The following is a 20,000-nucleotide window of genomic DNA, read 5'->3' as shown; positions in this document are numbered from 1 at the left end:
TGTGTGTGTGTGTGTGTGTGTGTGTGTGTGTGTGTGTGTGTGTGTGTGTGTGTGTGTGTGTGTGTGTGTGTGTGTGTGTGTGTGTGTGTGTGTGTTTGCTTGCGGTCTTATTTGCTGGTTCGTTTCTTTCTCTCGCTGTCTCTGTCTCTTTTAAGTTTCTCTCTGTCTCTGTCTCTGTCTCTGTCACTCTGTTTGTCTGTCTGTCTCTGTCTCTGTCTCTCTCTTAGCAAGGACAGATTGGAAGAATTGGCCATGCCTAAAATCTTAAATCTTTGAATAAAAAACGTTTCGAGTTCTGAGTTCTGAGTTCTCTCTCTCTCTCTCTCTCTCTCTCTCTCTCTCTCTGTGGCATTTCCCGTTTTTGTTTTGTTTTGTTTTGTTTTTGGTTGCTGTTATTTTGTGGGGCTTTTTTTGTGTGTTTTGTTTGTTTGTTTTTTGCATTTATATTTCATCTTTCTCTTCTTTGCTTTTACTTTTATGGGTTTTTTTTTCTCCACTTTCTTTTCATTTGAAAATAAAATCTCCTGCAGTAACCCTCGTCATTGTCTCATTGTCTGTACCTCTCCGCACCCCCCCCCCCCCCACCCCCCAAGCCTCCATCCCCACACACACCACCACCACCACCATCAGCAACACCACCCTCCTCCCCCCTCCCTCCCCACACACACCACCACCACCACCAAGCAACACCACCCTCCTCCCCCCTCCCTCCCCACACACACCACCACCACCACCATCAGCAACACCACCCTCCTCCCCCCTCCCTCCCCACACACACACACCACCACCACCACCAAGCAACACCACCCTCCTCCCCCCTCCTTCCCCACACACACCACCACCACCACCATCAGCAACACCACCCTCCTCCCCCCTCCCTCCCCACACACACCACCACCACCACCAAGCAACACCACCCTCCTCCCCCCTCCCTCCCCACACACACCACCACCACCACCATCAGCAACACCACCCTCCTCCCCCCTCCCTCCCCACACACACCACCACCACCACCACCAAGCAACACCACCCTCCTCCCTCCCCACACACACCACCACCACCACCACCATCAGCAACACCACCCTCCTCCCCCCTCCCTCCCCACACACCACCACCACCACCACCACCCAGCAACACCACCCTCCTCCCCCTCCCTCCCCACACACACCACCACCACCACCACCATCAGCAACACCACCGTCCTCCCCACACACACCACCACCACCACCCAGCAACACCACCCTCCTCCCCTCACGTCTCCTGTATCTTTGTTCCAGTCTTTTTCCTTCCTTTCTGAATGTTCCTTTGTTTTTGTTTTTCTCTTCGTTCTTTCTTCCTTTGTTACTCATTTTGGGGGAGTATTGTCATTGTTTTTTTAGTCTGTCTGTTTTTCGGCACTGCCACTGTAGCGTGTTTGGTCCTCTATTCTGATCGTCTCCATAGCCATCTCTGGATGTTTCAGAATCATCGGAGGAAAGTACCTGCCATCTGTTGGATGGTTTGGGTGGTTGGCTGGTTAGGTTACTTAGTCGCTTTGTTATTTCTTACTCACTGCCTAGTTGTTTCTTACCTACCTACTTTCGTGCTTGCTTAGCTACCCGGATGAATAGTAAGCTAGTTGGCTAGCCAGTTACTCAGTTAGTTAAGGAGGTAACTATTGTTAAGATTGTTACTCACTTAATTAGCTTTAGCTACTAAGTTAGTGACAGGGTTAGTTAACAGGTCAGTCACCTAGCCGCTCTGTTAGTTAACAGGTTAGTCACTTAGCCGCTGTATTAGTTAACAGGTTAGTCACTTAGCCGCTCTGTTAGAAAGGGAGAAGGAACTTAGTGACAGGGTTAGTTAACAGGTTAGTCACCTAGCCGCTCTGTTAGTTAACAGGTTAGTCACCTAGCCGCTCTGTTAGTTAACAGGTTAGTCACCTAGCCGCTCTGTTAGTTAACAGGTTAGTCACCTAGCCGCTCTGTTAGTTAACAGGTTAGTCACCTCGCCGCTCTGTTAGTTAACAGGTTAGTCACCTAGCCGCTCTGTTAGTTAACAGGTTAGTCACCTCGCCGCTCTGTTAGTTAACAGGTTAGTCACCTCGCCGCTCTGTTAGTTAACAGGTTAGTCACCTCGCCGCTGTGTTAGTTAACAGGTTAGTCACGTAGCCGCTCTGTTAGTTAACAGGTTAGTCACGTAGCCGCTCTGTTAGTTAACAGGTTAGTCACCTAGCCGCTCTGTTAGTTAACAGGTTAGTCACCTCGCCGCTCTGTTAGTTAACAGGTTAGTCACCTAGCCGCTCTGTTAGTTAACAGGTTAGTCACCTAGCCGCTCTGTTAGAAAGGGGGAAGGAAATCAAGAATGGAAGGAAGAGGTGAGGAAGTGAACACGAAATGAAGGAAAGAAGACCTCAGAGGAGAGGAAGACAACTGAAATGTATGGCACACACACACCAGGGAGGAAAGGGATCATGAATGAACGATAGACAAAAAGAAAGAAAGAACTTATGAAAGACTGGATAAAGATAAATGATAGAAACATACAATGAAAACCTTTTTTTTTTTCTTTTTTTTTTGTAATATATTACCTGAAATCAAGACAGATAAACCGAGAGAGCATAGAAAAGAAATAAATCCAGGATGATAAAAAAAAATATAAAAAAAAAACAAAAACGAAAAAACAACTAAATTTAGAAGGAACAAAATAAGAGAAAGGAAAAGGGAACACGTTCGGACGGACGGGAACATCAGTACATACGGAGATGCAACATAGCCCAGATTACAGCCTTTCTCATGCTCAAACAAAGACGAAAGAAACGACAGCAGCAGCAGCAGCAGCAACAACAACAACAACAAAAGTTGACGTGAAATACAATAAAATAGATAAACGAGAAGAAGAAACAAGCAACAAAATACATTTAAAAAAAAGAAAAAGAAAAAAAAGGAACGACTACAGCAAATGACCATGCTGCAGAAATACAACAACAACAACAACAAAACAACAACAACAACAACAACAACAACAACAACGAAAGACAGCCCACAAAAGAAAGGAAGAATAATGAAAAAAGAAAGAAAGAAAGAAAGAAAAAAAAGAACAACCGAAAATGAAGGAGTGGCACCATTGACAAAGCCAGCTCCACGTCTTTCCGGGAACAGAAGAGAGGCTGCAGTTCGCAAAGTGACGGTCCACGCTATCGATCGCACGCCTGTCTGCATAATACACACACACACACACACACACACACACACACACACACACACACACGTGTGTGTGTGTGTGTGTGTGTACAGGCCTGTAATGATCGCCACGACGCAATCAGTTCCTCCTCCTAGAACGCTTGAACTTTTTGTTGTGTTTGTTGTTGGAGGTTGTGGCTTGTATGTTTATTTGTTGTTGGTTGTTGGTTGTTTCTTTTCTCTCTCTCTCTCTCTCTCTGTGTGTGTGTGTGTGTGTGTGTGTTGTGTGTGTGTGTGTGTGTGTGTGTGTGTGTGTGTGTGTGTGTGTGTGTGTGTGTTTTGTGAAACTAATGAAAAGAAATAGGAAAGACAAGCCACCCCTACCTCCCAGTTCCCGAAATGAATAAAAGAAACGACTTACAAAAAAAAAAGAGAATGATAATGGGGACAGATGCCAAAGGCAGGATAAAAATAGGAAAAACAGAATGCGAAAACGTTTTGTCTTTCACTTCTGACTCGCTAACCAATTCATGACACCCAAGAATACAATCATAAGACAACGTTTGAAAAAAACAAAAGCAAAAAAAGAACGAAAATTCACCTATGAATTTGATATAATTCATATATATATATTTTGTGTGTGTGTGTGTGTTTTTTTTTTTGTTTTTTTTTTGTTTATATATGCATATTTGCGTATCCATTCTAGCTGTATGTCTACTCTCCTATCCATCTATCCAACTTTCTATCTATTTAAGAACTATCTATTTGTCTATATATATATATATATATCTATGTATCTATCTGTCTATCTATTTATCTGTCTATATATTTATCTACTGGGATCACATCAAGATCAAGAAGGGCCAGCCAACTCATCATGGGAAGTAACCTCTTCCGCATTCATTCGGAAAATTCATAAGGGTGCTGTCCCTTAGATTTTAGCAAACACTGAAACAACCTCCCCCCCCCCCCCACTCTCTCTCTCTCTCTCTCTCTCTCTCTCTCTCTCTACCTTTCCAAAAGCCAATGATGGATTATGAGCATGCACGCACGCACGCACGCACGTGTGTGTGTGTGTGTGTGTGTGTGTGTCCGTTCGAGCACATGATGCGTATGTGTGTGTACGTGTGCGCGAGTGTGTGTGCGTGAATGTAACAGGAGATATAAATAGAGTCAGGGGGAGAGAGTTGTCTTGTTTACATCCATATAGAAACATCAGCAACAGAAAAAGAAAAAGAAACAAAAAGAAAAAAGACCAAAATTCTCTGTGTTGTTCGAAGTAGAAAGGAAAGGGAAAAAAGAGACATTGCAAAACTGAGGGGGCGGGGGCGGGGGGCGGGGTGTGAGGTGGGGGTGGAGGCGAGAGATAATCTGCATGACTGCATAGAAATTTGATACACGGCATCCTCTCACCACAATCCTGTTTTCGTTCGTTCTTTTTTATTTTTTTTCTTTCTTTCTTTGTTTCATTGTAACTGATGTAGATTAGCAAGGACAGGTTGGAAGAATGGGCCATGCCTAAAATCTTAATCCTTGAATAAAAAAACGTTTTGGAGTTCTGAGTTCTGAGTTGTTTCTTTTTATTCCTCCTTCAACATCAGCTTCTCTCTCTCCCTCCCTCTCTCTCCCCCTCTCTCTCTTTCTGTCTCTCTAGCATTGTATGATTCGTATGTTCATTTATTTATTTATTCATTCATTCATTTATCTATTTTTATTTATTTTAGTCCTTTCTTTCTTTCTTTCTTTCTGTTTTTTTTTATTTTTTTAAATCCATCTATCTAGCGAGTAGCTATCTGTCTATCTATCTATCTACTATCTACCTACCTACCTACATCTGTCTATCTATCTATCTATCTATCTATCTATCTATCTATCTATCTATCTATCTGTCTGTCTACCCATCCATCCATCTATCTGTTAGACGCTTTCTGAGATAACGTCAAGGATCAAGAAGGGCCATTCAACTTATCATGGGAAGTAACTGGGAAATAACGTTTTCCATTTCCTTTCGGAAATTCCATTGGGTGTTGTCCCTTAGGTTATACCCAGCAGTGAAACCGACTGATAACTCAACCAATACCCCTTCCACCCCAAACACCCACCCCCTACCCCACCCCCTCCCCCTCCCCTGCCAACACATACGCTCACACTCACACACAGGTGCTCCGTATAACTTTCCAAAAGTCAATGATATATTTTGAACACGCACGCAGATTTGTGTGTGTGTGTGTGTGTGTGTGTGTGTGTGTGTGTGTGTGTGTGTGTACGCGCTCGCGCCATTGCGTGCGGGTGTGTATATGTTTTTAACTGATTACAGCAAGCAATGAAACCGATAATTCCACCCATACACCCCTCCCCCTCCTTCGCGCGCGCGCGCGCGTGTGTGTGTGTGTGTGTGTGTGTGTGAACTGATATAAATTCAACCAGAGAGAGACAGAGAGATAATTTACTTACGTACATCCATATTATAAGCATTAGAAATAGAAGAAAAAAAGTTATGCGGGTTGTTCAAAGTGGAAAAGAAAGAGAAAGTGAGATGGGAGGTAGATTGTGGGGGAGGCAGCTGGGGGGGAGCGGGTAGGAGGGGAGGGGGCGGGTAGGGGGCGTCGGAAAATGATACAGGTGGAGGCGAGAGTGACTGAAGAAAAGCAAAAAGCATCGACTGAAATTCCATCTACTGCATCCCATCACATAATTCTTTTTTCTTTTTCTTTTTTTATTTATTTATTTTTTTAAGATCATTATCAGCTTTTCTCTCGGTGTATATCTGCCTGTCTTCTGTCTGATTGTCTGTCTGTCTGTCTGTCTCCGTGTCTCTGTCTCTCTTTGTGTTTCTCTCTCATCTTTTGAAAAGGTTGAATGTTGTAATGTCGTAGTTTGTTGGGGTTTTTTTTTCCTGTCATGTGTGGTATATTGCTGTAGTATGTGTGGTATACTGCTGGTATATTGCTGTAGTATGTGTGGTATATTGCTGTAGTATTATGGTATATTGCTGGTATATTGCTGTAGTATGTGTGGTATATTGCTGTAGTATGTGTGGTATATTGCTGCAATATGTGTGGTATATTGCTGCAGTATGTGTGGTATATTGCTGCAATATGTGTGGTATATTGCTGCAATATGTGTGGTATATTGCTGCAGTATGTGTGGTATATTGCTGCAGTATGTGTGGTATTAGTTGCTGTAGTATTAGTTTGACTGAATTAGTGCAAATTATGGTATACTGTCATGTAGTATGTTGCTGTGGTGATTAGTATGACTGTTACAATTCCTTTGACCTTTACTTGAATAAACCATTTCGTTTCCTTTCATTTCTCTCTCTCTCTCTGTGTCTCTGTCTCTCTCTCTGTCTCTCTCAAGCAATGGATGGTTCGTGTGTTTGTGCGTTTATTGACTGATTGATTGATTGATTCATTGGTTAGAAGTTTACTCTACACACACACAATACACAGACACCCCACTCCTCTTTCTCTCTCTTTCACACACACACACACGCACACACACACATTACACACGCGTGCACGCATATTCCTTTCGAAAGTGAAATGGGATGTGTGTCAGTGTGTGTGTGTGTGCGCGTGTGTGTGTGCGTGTGTGTGTGCGTTCTTTGTGTCACATTCACATACATATAACTATGCATGTTTTTACACATGTGTATCCGATTGTGCGAATTTCACAATATTTATTTGATGATTATTCATTGTTTATCCATTATTTATTCATTTCTGTATTCATTTCTGTATTTATGCTTTCTATACTGTTTCTGTATAAAAAAAAGTATTTGGGTATTTTTAATGTGTAAATAACTATTAATGATAATTATATTTATTGATATATTTATCTATGTGTTTATTTCTTCATCTTATTTTATTTATTTATTTATTTATTTATTTATTTTCATATGTTGATGCGCGAATAAGCAGAGCGAACAAAGTATTCACGGGAACGAACTCCTTCCACCTTAAGAGGAAGAGGGATTGATGAAGTGCTTTCCCTTAGACCGTAAATGTACACAACCGACACGGTGACGCTCTCTCGTTCACAAAACCCAGCCGGACAACACAGCCATATACACAGCCACACAGCCACAAACACACACACACACACACACACACACACACACACACACACACACACACACAGAGTTTGTTTCTGTGTATCTATGTGCACATGTGCGCCTTTCGAGAGTTCTAATGAAAGAGAATGTGTGTGCTGTGTGTGCATGCCCGACTTCGCGCGCGTGTGTGTGTGTGTGGCTGTGGGGGTGTGTGTGTGTGTGACAAAGACAAGGACATGACTTGGCAGAAGCTGTGTAGACTGTGCGCAATAAAAAAGAGGGAGATACATAAAATAATATGATTTAAAAAGATACATTTAGAGGAACGGGAAATAACGTGACTCAAATACGCATCGTCTCATACAACTCACACACAAAAAGCGAAGTCAGTATCAATGTATTTCGAGAAGACAACATTTAATATCATGCACATTCAAACACAAACAGATCTTCAGCAGACATTCTCTCTCTCTCTCTCTCTCTCTCTCTCTCTCTCTCTCTCTCTCTCCCTCCCTCTCTCAATAAACCTTTTATTTACTGTATGTACAGGATAAGGTAATCTCTCTTTGGAAGATGCCAAAATGTAAACCAAAGTATTGTTTGTCATGTCCTCCCTCATCTTCAATATGTGTGTGTGTGTGTGTGTGTGTGTGTGTGTGTGTTTGTATGTGTGTGTGCTTGTGTGTTTGTGTGTGTGTCTGTGTGTTTGTGTGTGTGCGTGCGTGCTTGCTTGCGTGCGTGTTTGAGTGCGTGCGTGCTTGCGTGCGCGCGCGTGTGTGTGTGTGTGTGTTCATTTGTGTGTGTGTGTGTGTGTGTGTTCGTCTGTGTGTGTGTTCGTCTGTGTGTGTGTGTGTGTGTGTGTGTGTGTGTGTGTGTGACAGACAGACACACACACACACATACACACACAGATATATATATATATATATATATATATATTACTTGCACGCGCATATTGTTAGCGTGCGTACCTGCATGCGTACGTGTGTGCCTATGTGTGTGTGTGTGTGCGTGTTCGTGTAAGGGGGGGGGGGGTGAGCGGGGGGCATACAAACACACCAAGTCAATGAGAAAAGCGTCACCAGAAAGCTGATTTCAATATATATATACATATATATATATATATATATATATATATATATGTGTGTGTGTGTGTGTGTGTGTGTGTGTGTGTGTGTGTAAAGGGGTGGGAGGAGGCGACTTGACCCAGCACTTGACACTTGACCTGTCGAATTGACCTCTATCGACATATCGGTTATTGTGATCAAGGTCTTTTTCTGTACCGCTTTAGCTCAGACACACCCTTATCTCCCCTGAGGGAAGACGATAAGAGAAAAACGAAGGCATCAGTTTCGTTTTCAGTCACGGAATCGGTATGGGGCCGGAGATAAATGACCTGATTTAGGTATTAATGTTAGAAAGATGGAAGGGGAGAGGGAAGGGGAGAGGGAAGAGAAAAAGGAGGAGCTAGAGAGGAAGGGAGAGAGAGACAGTGGGAAGGAAGAAGGGGGCAGAGAGAAAGAGAGGGTGGGCGGGCTGGGCGGGGGAGTGAAGTTAAGAAAGAGAGGGAATGGAGATAGAGGGCCGGGGGCGGGGGAGTGGGGGGTACGGGGGTGGGGGAGAAAAATGGGGAATATAGAGAGCACGGAGGAGACAGATAGACAGGCAGGCAGGCAGGCAGGCAGGCAGACAGACAGACTGACACACGGGCAAAATACAGAGGCAGGCAGAGAGGCATTCAAACAGACAGACAGACAGTTTCAGTTTTGTCAAGGAGGTGTCACTGCGTTCGGACAAATCCATATACGCTACACCACCTCTGTTAGGCAGGTGCCTGACGAGCAGCATAACCCGACGCGCTTTGTCAGGCCTTGAGTGCATGCATATAATATTATTGTGTACCTGTCCGAGTGGATTTCTTCTGAAGTATTTTGCCAGAGGACAACAACGCTCTCGTTGCCATGACGTGTTCTTTCTCAGTGCGCCAAGTACGTGCTGCACACGGGACCTCGGTTTATCGTCTAACCCGAATGACTAAACGCTCAGTTCGATTTTCCAGTCAAACTTGGGAGAAAGGGCGAGAGCGGGATTCGAACCCAGACCCTCACGGACTATGTATTAGCAGAGGAGCGTCTGAACTAGTCTAGCCGGTACCCTCCTCCTCCAGACAGACAGACAGACGGACGGACAGACAGACGGACAGGCAGACAGAGAAACATAAATACAGGAAGGGCAACTCTTCTTCTTCTGCGTTCACTCGTATGCACACGAGTGGGCTTTTACGTGTATGACCGTTTTTACCCCGCCATGTAGGCAGCCATACTCCGTTTTCGGGAGTGTGCATGCTGGGTATGTTCTTGTTTCCATAACCCACCGAACGCTGACATGGATTACAGGATCTTTAACGTGCGTATTTGATCTTCTGCTTGCATATACACACGAAGGGGGTTCAGGCACTAGCAGGTCTGCACATATGTTGACCTGGGAGGTCGTAAAAATCTCCACCCTTAACCCACCAGGCGCCGTCACCGTGATTCGAACCCGGGACCCTCAGATTGACAGTCCAACGCTTTAACCACTCGGCTATTGCGCCCGTCAGGAAGGGGAACGGAATCTTGGCCATGTGAAGAAGCACGTGCGGAGTGGGACGTCATGTGTGTGGGATGGGCACGTCCTGTGTCAGAGTGCTGCCAGTGTCTGGCCTCCATTTCCCTGCCTGCCTGTCTTCTTGTTCCACGTACAGGACCTTCTTTCTGCCCCCTTCCCCCCGCCCCCTCTCCCTGCCTCCCCACTCCCCCCACCCCATCCCCGTCATCGCGCTGTGTAGTGGCAGTAGTAGTAGTAGTAGTAGTAGTAGCAGCAGCAGCATTAAAAGTTCTCTCTCTCTCTCTCTCTGTGTGTGTGTGTGTGTGTGTGTGTGTGTGTGTTATTGTTGTTGTTGACTGGACATAGTTCTGAAACAATCATGTGCGATGGTTTGTCCTCAGAGGAGAAAACAAATGTATATATATATATATATGAATTATTACGCCCTCTCCCCCCCTTGCTCCCCTCCCCTCTCCACACTTTCCCAGTGCAACGGATGGGTTGTCATGTGTCTCCGAACCGGCAGTAGCACCTTAAAAGACCAGCAGTGTCAGTTTAGTGGCTGTCCACGGTTGATTAACCAAACTGGCGACTTTGACTCCTGACCTCTGGACCTTCATGTTGAAGACCCCCAGTACATACATGTCTGGCAGTATAACTGAAACGATCTCTGTCACAGAACATTCGCTGGTTCACGATCGCTGTCACGGAAAAGTCAGATTGTTATTGCTAGTTCGTCACGAAATCAGCAAGGAATGAAGAATGCATGTTGAATCAACAGCATTGCTGTGTCTCCTCTGGTGGGTGTCCGCAAAGCGACGTAACCTTCGAAGTTCCCCGTGGACGGCTGGCGCTGGGGGACTGCGACAGAGGAGCGTGGTGTGTAGTCGTGTGTGTGTGGAAGGGGGGGGGGGCGAGTGGGGAGAAGGGGGGTTGGGGGGAGGGGGGGCGGTACTGGGTACAGGTGGTGAAGATGATGTCAATGAACGGCGGAGCCGAACATACGAACACAAATGTTTTATCCAGCAAAGGCCTTTTACCCCTTGTGAAGGGACGGAGCCGACGAGGGAAGGAAAAAGAAGCCGGGCGTGTTCGGGCTTCTTGCTGGCTCGAGTCAGTTGTTCAACAACATTGACATGCTGCCCCTTAGAAGTGGGCGTGGCTCCTTGCTGATTCTGTCAGAGACGGATCTGAACGGTTGGTGAACAAATGGACCGGAACCGTTTCTGATTCTTTTGCCGGCCGTCCTCTGCCCTCACTGATTCTGTCAGAGACGTACCTGCACCGTTGAAGACGCCACCAGTGACGGTGCCGGGGTCCCTGGCCGACCGTTGTGGACAGGGCTGGGCGTGGTGGTGATGGAGGTGGCGGGTTGGTGGACCACAGTCTGAAGAGCAATGACCTGCTGGACCCCCTGCTTCGCCGGTCTGTTCTGGGACCTCTTCTTCTTCCGGTACTCCCAAGCCACCCCCACCCCCACCAGCAGGACGAACACGCCCACACTGACGCCGATGATGACGCTTCTTTCCGAGGAGCTCAGGCCCCGGGAACCGTCGGCCGCCTTCACCAGCACGTGCTTCCGTTTGGTGGTGGTGGGGGCTGTGTTAGGGGTGGAAGGTCTGGGCGTCACTGCGTCTTCTTTCTTGGTGGTCGTTTTGGATTTCTCTCCCTTGGTGGAGGTGGAGGACCAGAAAGGTTTCTTGGTGGTCGGGGATGAGGTGGTGCTTGTGGCGATGGGTTCCTGTGGGGAGATGGTCGTCTTCTTGTTCGGTTTCTTTGTGGTCTGAGTGCTGCTGGAGGTTCTCACTGACGTCAGTGATGTGGGTGTGTTCGTGGATGACTGTCTGGTTGTCTGTGCGCTGACAGTGTGACGTGTAACTCTGTTCGTCACTGGACCAGCTGACAGGGTGGAAGTGAACAACACATTTGACGATAATGACGTCAGTACACTGGTGCTGAATGATGTCACACTGGTCGTAGTTGATGACGAAACAGTGTTTGTTTTGTGGGTACTTGATGGTTTAAAACTGGATGCTGTCGGGACTTCTGTCGGTCCTGCACTGACCCTGAAAGAACTGTGAGCCTTTTCACTGGAAGACATCGTTGTGCTGGTTGTTGGCGAGGTCGGCTGGAAGAAGGTACTTGTTTCTGTGGACGTGATCGTAGTCTTTGATACAGGCCTTGAACTTGGAGACTTCATTGTACTCGTGCTGAGCTGGTGGGTGGTTGATGTCAACGGACTGGTTTGGGTTGACTGTGGGGTGGTCCCCGTTGAAAATCTTGTCGTGATGATTCTTGTCTGTGTCGGTTTACTTGTCGTTGTGACTGGTGATGTTGCTGTCGTCGTAAAGACGTGGACGTTTACAGGGGAGTCGAAAACGATGTCATCCAACGCTATGTCTGAACCGTAGCTGTGCTTGACCTTTGTTCGGAATTCGATCTGAGGAAGAAAGAAGGGGAATATAATCAAATGAAAATCTTGCTTAAAAAATCTCCATTCACTAACAAAAAGGTGTGATTCTTTTACTTCTGAATTTTTCTTTTTTAATTACCATCTGAATGTAATCAGCGCATTATTATTATCAATAGTAGTAGTAGTAGTAGTCAACCGCCATCCTCACAGCCATCACCATCACAATCTTCACCTGTGAATCACAGGTGTCAAACTATTCAAAGCGCCCAGACGAATGTGGGAGCTGCATTCATATACACAATGTGGAGGAGGAGGAGGAGGAAGTAGAAGAATCAGACAGGTGAAGGAAGGTGGGGGTTTGGAGAGGGGGAGGGGGTAGAAGAAGAAGACATCATTCCGCAGTTTGCAGCCATTCAGCAGTGCACCGATCTGCTAGAGATCAAGAACCCTGATTTCAGATCTGTGCGCTGTCCAGGCTGTTTGCAGCCGATGAATTGACCACCATCATCACGACGACCACCTCCAGCATCACTACCACCACCACAATCACCGCCAACAGCAGCAATAACACCACCACCACCGTCACCACCACCACCACCAACAACAACACTACCACACACCACCATCACCACTACCACCACCATCACCAGCAACAACAACACTACCACACACCACCAACACCACCACCACCACTACCACCACCATCCCTCTCACCACCACTGTCACCACCCTCACCCTACCCCCTGTCACCCATCCCCTGTCCACTCCACGCCCCCACACCGACCTGCCAACGGCCAGAAGGCAGACGGAGATGGTGGCGCTGCCAGTTCATGCCCTGACGGCCCGTCACCTCCCACAGGCTGACCCCGCGTGCCTTCCTCGCCCCTCCCGGGGTCAGCGCGTGCAGGACGACGGCGAGGGACCCCACCCCTTGCCCGTTCATCTGGTACCTGTAGGGAGCACAGGGATGGTGGGTCACTGTGGTGTGTGTGTGTGTGTCAGGGAACTGCAGATACTGAAGGCGGTAAATCTCAACACAAAACTTCCTGATTTCCAAACACCAGCGGAGGCTGCGACGACAGTTATCACGCAATATTAATGCCATGGACTGCATGAATGAATTCTTGTCATTCTCAATGGGACTAAAAGGGGTTAATCAAATGATGTAGAGGCTGTCTGTGTGCGGGAAATCGTCTTTTCTTGAGCTTCGCCTGTCGTGGTTGTCAGCAATATACGACTACTGAAAGTACCTTCAAGAGGTTACCGGATTGCACTGTTTGTGTGCATAACATTGAGTTTGTGCCAGTGTGTTTGTACCTGTGTGTGTGTGTGTGTGTGTGTGTGTGTGCGTGCGTGCGTGTGTGTGTCTGTGCATTTGTGTGCGTATGTGTGTCTGTCTGTGTCTGCGTGTTTTTGTTGTTAACATTTGCGTACATTTCAAGTGGTTGGTTTTGCAGTACAGGCACCAATGATGTGACAAAACAACAATGTTATCGGCTGGTAAGTATGTACTTTCTTGATTGAAAGGTATCTTTCCACTTCAGGGAAAGCGAAATATGTTTTGCTGACAGACAAGACAGACAGATAGGTATGGATATAGATACAAGATGAAGTAAGAACGACAATACTGTTTTCAAATTTATACAGTTGTTAAATGCGTCATTGTAGGTTTTTTTTTGGGTTTTTTTTTTCAACAGTAGCATCAAACTCCATAAACATTATCATCACCATCAACATCGCCATCACCACTGCTACTTCTATTACCATCATGATCATCAGTTTTGTGGCTGGTGTCGGTGACGATAATGACGACGGTGATCACAAGTGATGCTGTTAATGTTGATGATGGTAGTAACGATGATGATGGTGGTAATAATGACGACGACGATGATGATGATGATGATGATAGTGGCGGTGGTGGTGGTGGTGGTGATGGTGGTGATGATAAAGATGATGATGGTGGTAGTGGTGGTGGTGGTGGTGATGATGATGATGATGATGGTGGTGGTGGTGATGATGATGATGATGGTGATGGTGGTGGTGGTGGTGATGATGATGGTGGTAGTGGTGGTGGTGGTGATGATGATGGTAGTGGTGGTGTGGTAGTGGTGGTGGTGATGATGATGATGATGGTGGTGGTGGTGGTGGGTGATGATGATGATGATGATGATGATGATTATAGTGGTGGTGGTGGTGGTGGTGGTAGTGATGATGATGATGATGGTGGTGGTGGTGGTGGTGGTGGTGGTAGTGATGATGATGATGATGATGGTGGTGGTGGTGGTGGTGGTGATGATGATGATGATGATGATGATGATGATGATGACGTCATCATCGTCATCTCCCTCACCAGAAGGACAGGTCAGAGGGGTGAAGGACGGCCAGTGGAGGGCTGAGGAGTCTGGCAGTCTGGTCAGGCCCTGAGGCGTCCCACCCTGAGGAGAACACGTAGTGACCTCTGTCCGCTGCGTCTCCTCTGACACCTGCACACACACACACACACACACACACACACACACACACACACACACACACACACACACACACACACACACACACACACACACACACACACACACACACACACACACACACACACATACACACACTTTCAAGGTGAACAAATGAACAAAACAACTACAGAAATAAATGGGAAAGGATGAAAGAGAAGGAATTAAGAAAAGACTATCGTGATGATGGTGAAAATTTCTCTCTCTCACACTCTCTGTCTCTGTCTTTGTCTCTCTCTCTCTCGTTGTTTCTCTGTCTGTCTGTCTGTCTGTCTGCCTGTCTCTCTCGTTGTTTCTCTGTCTGTCTGTCTCTCTTCCCCTCTCTCCCTGCTCTCTCCCTCCCCCTCTCCCTCTGTCTTATCCATTCTAAACATCAATCAAACCCTTTTATGGGACTCTTTCACAAGACTCACGTCATGCTAACCAAAAACAATGACCACCACAACAACGACACAATAGAGGACGATGACGAAGAAGACCCACCCTTCAAGGTGTGATCGGACCCAGGGCCGGAGGTCCGGTCTGGTGTGGGACCCTGATGTCTCCTGAAGGTGTACCCGGACTGTGGATCTGGACTCCATCCGCACAGGCCGCCAGCTTCGAAGTCGCACGACGCGGATGGCTCAGGTGATGACGATGACGGTGACAATGATGATGACGATGACGATGATGATGACGATGACGCTATCGATGACGTCTTTGATGACGTGGATGATGACGAAAGCGTTAAGCTTGCCGGTGACGTAGATAGGGACGATGGCGGTCTTGATGGGGTGGGTACCGCTGCCGAGTCCACTGTTGTGCCTGAGGGGGTGAAATAAATGGGTTAAAAAAACAAACAAACAAAACCAAAACCAAAACAAAAACAAAAAACACGCCATAGAATGCAATTAACGCAAACACTCTCACGCTCTCGTTCACGCACGTGAGCGCTCTCTCTCTCAGCATCAGCTTACACATGTGACCACTGCGACAGAGACTGTCTCTCTCGCATCGGTCTCTACAGTCACAGGCGACGCTGCTTGGTCCAAGCAGGCAGCCCAATTAGACATTAGGTCGGATATACGCTATCCATGGTCAGCCATGACCGAAGGAGGCCTGATATATATATATATATATATATATATATATATATATATATATATATATATATATATCTCCATCTCTACCTTTCTCGTCCTCCGAAAAGAAAAGTTCGCGAACGGAAAGAAAGAAAGAAAAAAAAGTTAAAAAAAAAAGATAAATAATAAAACGGTGAAGGGAAGGGGAGGGGAAGGGTGCAGGGGGAACAGAAAGGAGGGAGTGAAGTGAAGACAGGAGGAGACAGAGATAGACAGACATGTGACAGCCAGAAAGAAAGAAAGAAAGAAAGATTGAAATAATAAAATAAGCAATCAAACGATTAAAAGAAAGACAGATGCGAGAGAGAAAAAAAAATTAAAATCAAATTAAAAGAAACTAATAATAATAATAAAACTAAACTAAAATGAAATAAATAAAATGACGAAAAGAAGGAAAATAGAAAGGAAAGAAGACAATGTAAGTAAGAGAGAGAGAGAGAGAGAGAGAGAGAGAGAGAGAGAGAGAGAGAGAAATACCAAAGAAAACTGAAAGGTAGACAACCAGAAAGGAGTAAGAGAATGTAAGAAAGAAAGAAAAACCGAAAGTAATCACATATAAATATTAAAAAGAAAAAAAAATGAATTGAAAGAAAAAAGAAATGTATATAACAGGAGCACAATCCACTCACCGTATATGAAGAAAAGAGCAAGGAATATCACAGTTTCTGCTCTGAGTCGTTTCATTGTCGTCGCTGCAGGCTTCATGAGTCAGATCGTACGATCAGCCCTTCAGGGTCCTGATTGAAATATAGATTGACGACAATCTTTTGTCTGATTCCTTACAATCACCGTGCGAGGTCTGGCAACGACCCTAGACCTGTAAATGAAACTCCACTTTTGGTTGACGTGTGCACAAATTCCAATAAGCTTTTTCTTTCTTTCTTTCTTTCTATCTTCCCTTTTTTTTTTCCCTTTTCTCTCTTTTTTTTCTTTCTTCCTTTGCTTTATTAACTTCACCACTTCCTGTCTTCTTCTTTCCTACTTTCGAATGTTTTTTTTTTTTTTTTTGTCACCAAACAGACACCGCAGGCACAACAGGAACCTTGTTCACGTCACAAAGTCATCAGTTCTTTTCGATGTTTGTTCTTCTTCTTTTACATCGACAGCGGTAATCAATAATCGAATGTGCGTCTATGAGAAGTGCCTTTAAGTCAGTTCTGTTCTACGCTTTGAGCAGCCATAAACCTGATTAAAACATTCACAAACTAAAAGGCGGGATGACCTCACAGTTTCTTTCCAATGACTTGAGTCAAAGAAACAACAAAGTATGAACGTAGCACCAGTACCACGGGTTGTCAAATGCTGACCAACTGTGACACTAACGAAGCTGATACCGTCACTAACAGGCTGATCCTTATATGATGATGGCACGCAGCTGAAGGCCTTGGCAGTCAAGGTCGCTGGGCGGTCAGTAGAGATTAGGAGTGTGGTGGACAGTAGGGGGAGGATGTGGGGGGGCGGAGGTGGGGCTGGGGGGGGGGGCGGGCTCTTGGGTGAGAGGGGTGGGGTCTGATGTGTATCTGTGTGATCAAAATCTGGATTGGTCGAAGTTTGGTTGGAGTTGGAGGAGGGTGAGGCGGGGTAGTGGGTGGGGCAGCATTGGTGAAGGTGTGTGTGGCAGAGGGTCGTTTTGTACAGTTTTTTTTATTTTTTTTTTTTTTTGTGGAATCATTAAATGTTAAGGTTGTGTGCTCCAATCTTGGGGTTAGTTGTGTGTGTGTGTGTGTGTGTGTGTGTGTGTGTGTTGGGGGGCGGGGGAGGGAGTTGAGGTCGTGTGGTGATGGTGAGAGAGAGACGGGGAGGGGTGGGTTTTGGATTACACAATTCATACAGCTCTGCAAAACCATGTCTTTGTGAACTGGCAGCCCACACTTTTAAAAAAATGACATTGAACTTTTTTCTGTAGATTGGACAAAACAAATGAATAGGAGTTTTTGTCAAAATAATGCGTGCGCGTGTCTGTGTGTGTCTGTGTTTGTGTGTGTGTGTCTATGTCTCTTTGTGTGTGTGTGTGTGTGTGTGTGTGTGTGTGTGTGTGTGTGTGTGTGTGTGTTTGTCTGTCCGTGTCTGTGTCTGTGTCTGTGTCTCTGTGTGTGCGAGCACACAAGTACAGCTGAAAAGACGAACAAGCTTTGCCCTGTTAGGTCATCGCCTGGCCATTTTGCTGTCTGTATATACAGTTACCATCTGGTCACAACAGACTTCTCTGCGCAGAGTTTGGGCAGCTTTCTCCGGGAAGATAATGCACTGTCCACCATTTCCGTCACCTTACCCCCGTTTTTTTTAGTTTTTTTGTTTGTTTTGTTTTGTGTGTGTGTGTATGTGTCTGTCTGTCTGTCTGTCTGTCAGACAGTGTGCGTGTCTGTGTGTGACACACACACACACACACACACACACACACAGATTTACTTACCAACCAAAGGGGACTTTCAATAGAATTTGGAGCCGTCATGTTGCCGACGGTTCTTTCACCTGTGCTAAATGCACGCTGCACACTGGACCTCAGTTTATCGTTTCACGCGAGCTTTTGGTTTTGGGACCGGTCATGGGTATTGACAACTAATAGAGACACGTTGGAGACACGAACTCCACTCAACGCAACACGCACAATGGTCATTATCAGCTTTTAAAGATAACCGTAGACCAGAAGTGGTTTGGCTCACAAAGACAATTGAAAGAGCCTTATCAGCGGGAACATGTCGACTGATATTGATACCATCATCTTTCGATCGTCAGCACTCATCAATGATTACCGGGCGGGGGAAGGGGGGAAGGGGTGAGGGAGTGGCTTCTTAAAGGCCAGGTCCTGATTTGCCGCTTATTATTATCAACAACACCAGTCCCTAATCAGTGCCCAAAGGAGGTCAAGTTGAGAATTCAGGTCTCTGGCCCGGTAAGTGGACGCGGTCAGTCATCACAGGATCGATACACATCGATATAGGGGCTGAGCCTGACCCTGTCACTGCCCGCCGCTGCCCGGTCACGGTCAGTGGAAAGCGCGAGGCAGGTCCATGGTCTGTGCATGGAGACACAAGGATGCTTGGATGGTCCACCGCGTGGAAAGGTTTGCAGCCTAACTACTGGGCCACAGTTCGACGACACTGCAGTGTCAATGTGTCGCTGTGCACGTGTTACAAAGAAACGTTTACCGTAGACCGAGACACTTATACAAGAGGCAGACAGATATATATATATATATATATATATAGTAGTGTGAATCAGATAGTATTAGTTTATGAATTATATATCAGATGATATTGGCTTTTATCCAGTAGTGTTCGTTTTCGTCAAGTAGAATTAGTTGTGTGTAGATCAGGCAGTTTTAGTTTGTATCAAGTTATACTGGTTTATATCGAGTAGTGTTCGTTTACTTCAAGCAGAATTTGTGTGTGTGTGTGTGTGTGTGTGTGTGTGTGTGTGTGTGTGTGTGTGTGTAATTTGTATTTTTGCCACTTTCATGTTTGCTGTTGAAAACTGGTTTCTTTTGTGTTTTGATGACATCCTGTTTAGTTTTCTGGAAAAAAATTCTTGTTTTGTCTTGTCTTGTCCTGTCTTGCGAATTTGCTCCTGTTATCCCGAGAATAAAGTGTTAGCTCATTATTTTTTTTCAATCTTAAAAAAGAAAGAATTTTTTTTTTAATTTAAAAATACAAAAAAACAACAAAAAACAAACAAACAAACAAAAAACAACAACAGCAACAACAACACCAACAACAACAACAAAAAAAACAACGTTCTGAAACCTGATCCAGGAAAATCATTTTACAACCACCCTAATAGAAAACCGATATCTCATGGTTTCTCATTCCATAAAAGTCTCACGGAAACCCATCCAAATTTCATGGAGATTTCACGCAACCTGTTACTACTGTTCGTCAGGTTTACTTACTAGCAGTGAACATTCCTTTCAAAATTCCCAGCTGCTGGATACTGAGCCGGATCACTACCATAATGCCCTCCACTGGTGCTCGGTTCTTTGCCGACACTTAACGCGAAATTTCAGGGAAAAAGTGGTTGAAACGTCTCATGTAATTCTACTAAGTGGAGAGATGGCCTAGAGGTAACGCGTCCGCCTAGAAAGCGAGAGAATCTGAGCGCGCTGGTTCGAATCACAGCTCAGCCGCTGATATTTTCTCCCCCTCCACTAGACCT

The 20,000-nt window shown here is 45.6% G+C and overlaps 1 protein-coding gene across 1 annotated transcript in view; it reads right to left on the bottom strand.

Annotated features, from left to right (window-relative positions):
* Positions 1-19,798, bottom strand: part of LOC143297123 (uncharacterized) — a 26,155-nt gene extending 6,357 nt beyond the window's left edge. Inside the window, exons 1-5 of the mRNA XM_076609296.1 lie at positions 19,738-19,798; positions 15,211-15,531; positions 14,568-14,700; positions 13,002-13,167; positions 11,084-12,244 (exon numbers count right to left, since the gene is read on the bottom strand). Coding sequence (XP_076465411.1) covers positions 11,084-12,244; positions 13,002-13,167; positions 14,568-14,700; positions 15,211-15,531; positions 19,738-19,798 — 1,842 coding nt within the window. The remainder of the gene's footprint in view (positions 1-11,083; positions 12,245-13,001; positions 13,168-14,567; positions 14,701-15,210; positions 15,532-19,737) is intronic.
* Between the last annotated feature and the right edge of the window lie 202 nt (positions 19,799-20,000).

Source organism: Babylonia areolata, chromosome 22 (genome assembly GCF_041734735.1).
Source record: "Babylonia areolata isolate BAREFJ2019XMU chromosome 22, ASM4173473v1, whole genome shotgun sequence".
Classification (NCBI taxonomy): Eukaryota; Metazoa; Mollusca; class Gastropoda; order Neogastropoda; family Buccinidae; genus Babylonia; species Babylonia areolata.
Note: the sequence above shows the minus strand (reverse complement) of the source record. Positions and strands in the feature narration are given on the sequence as shown.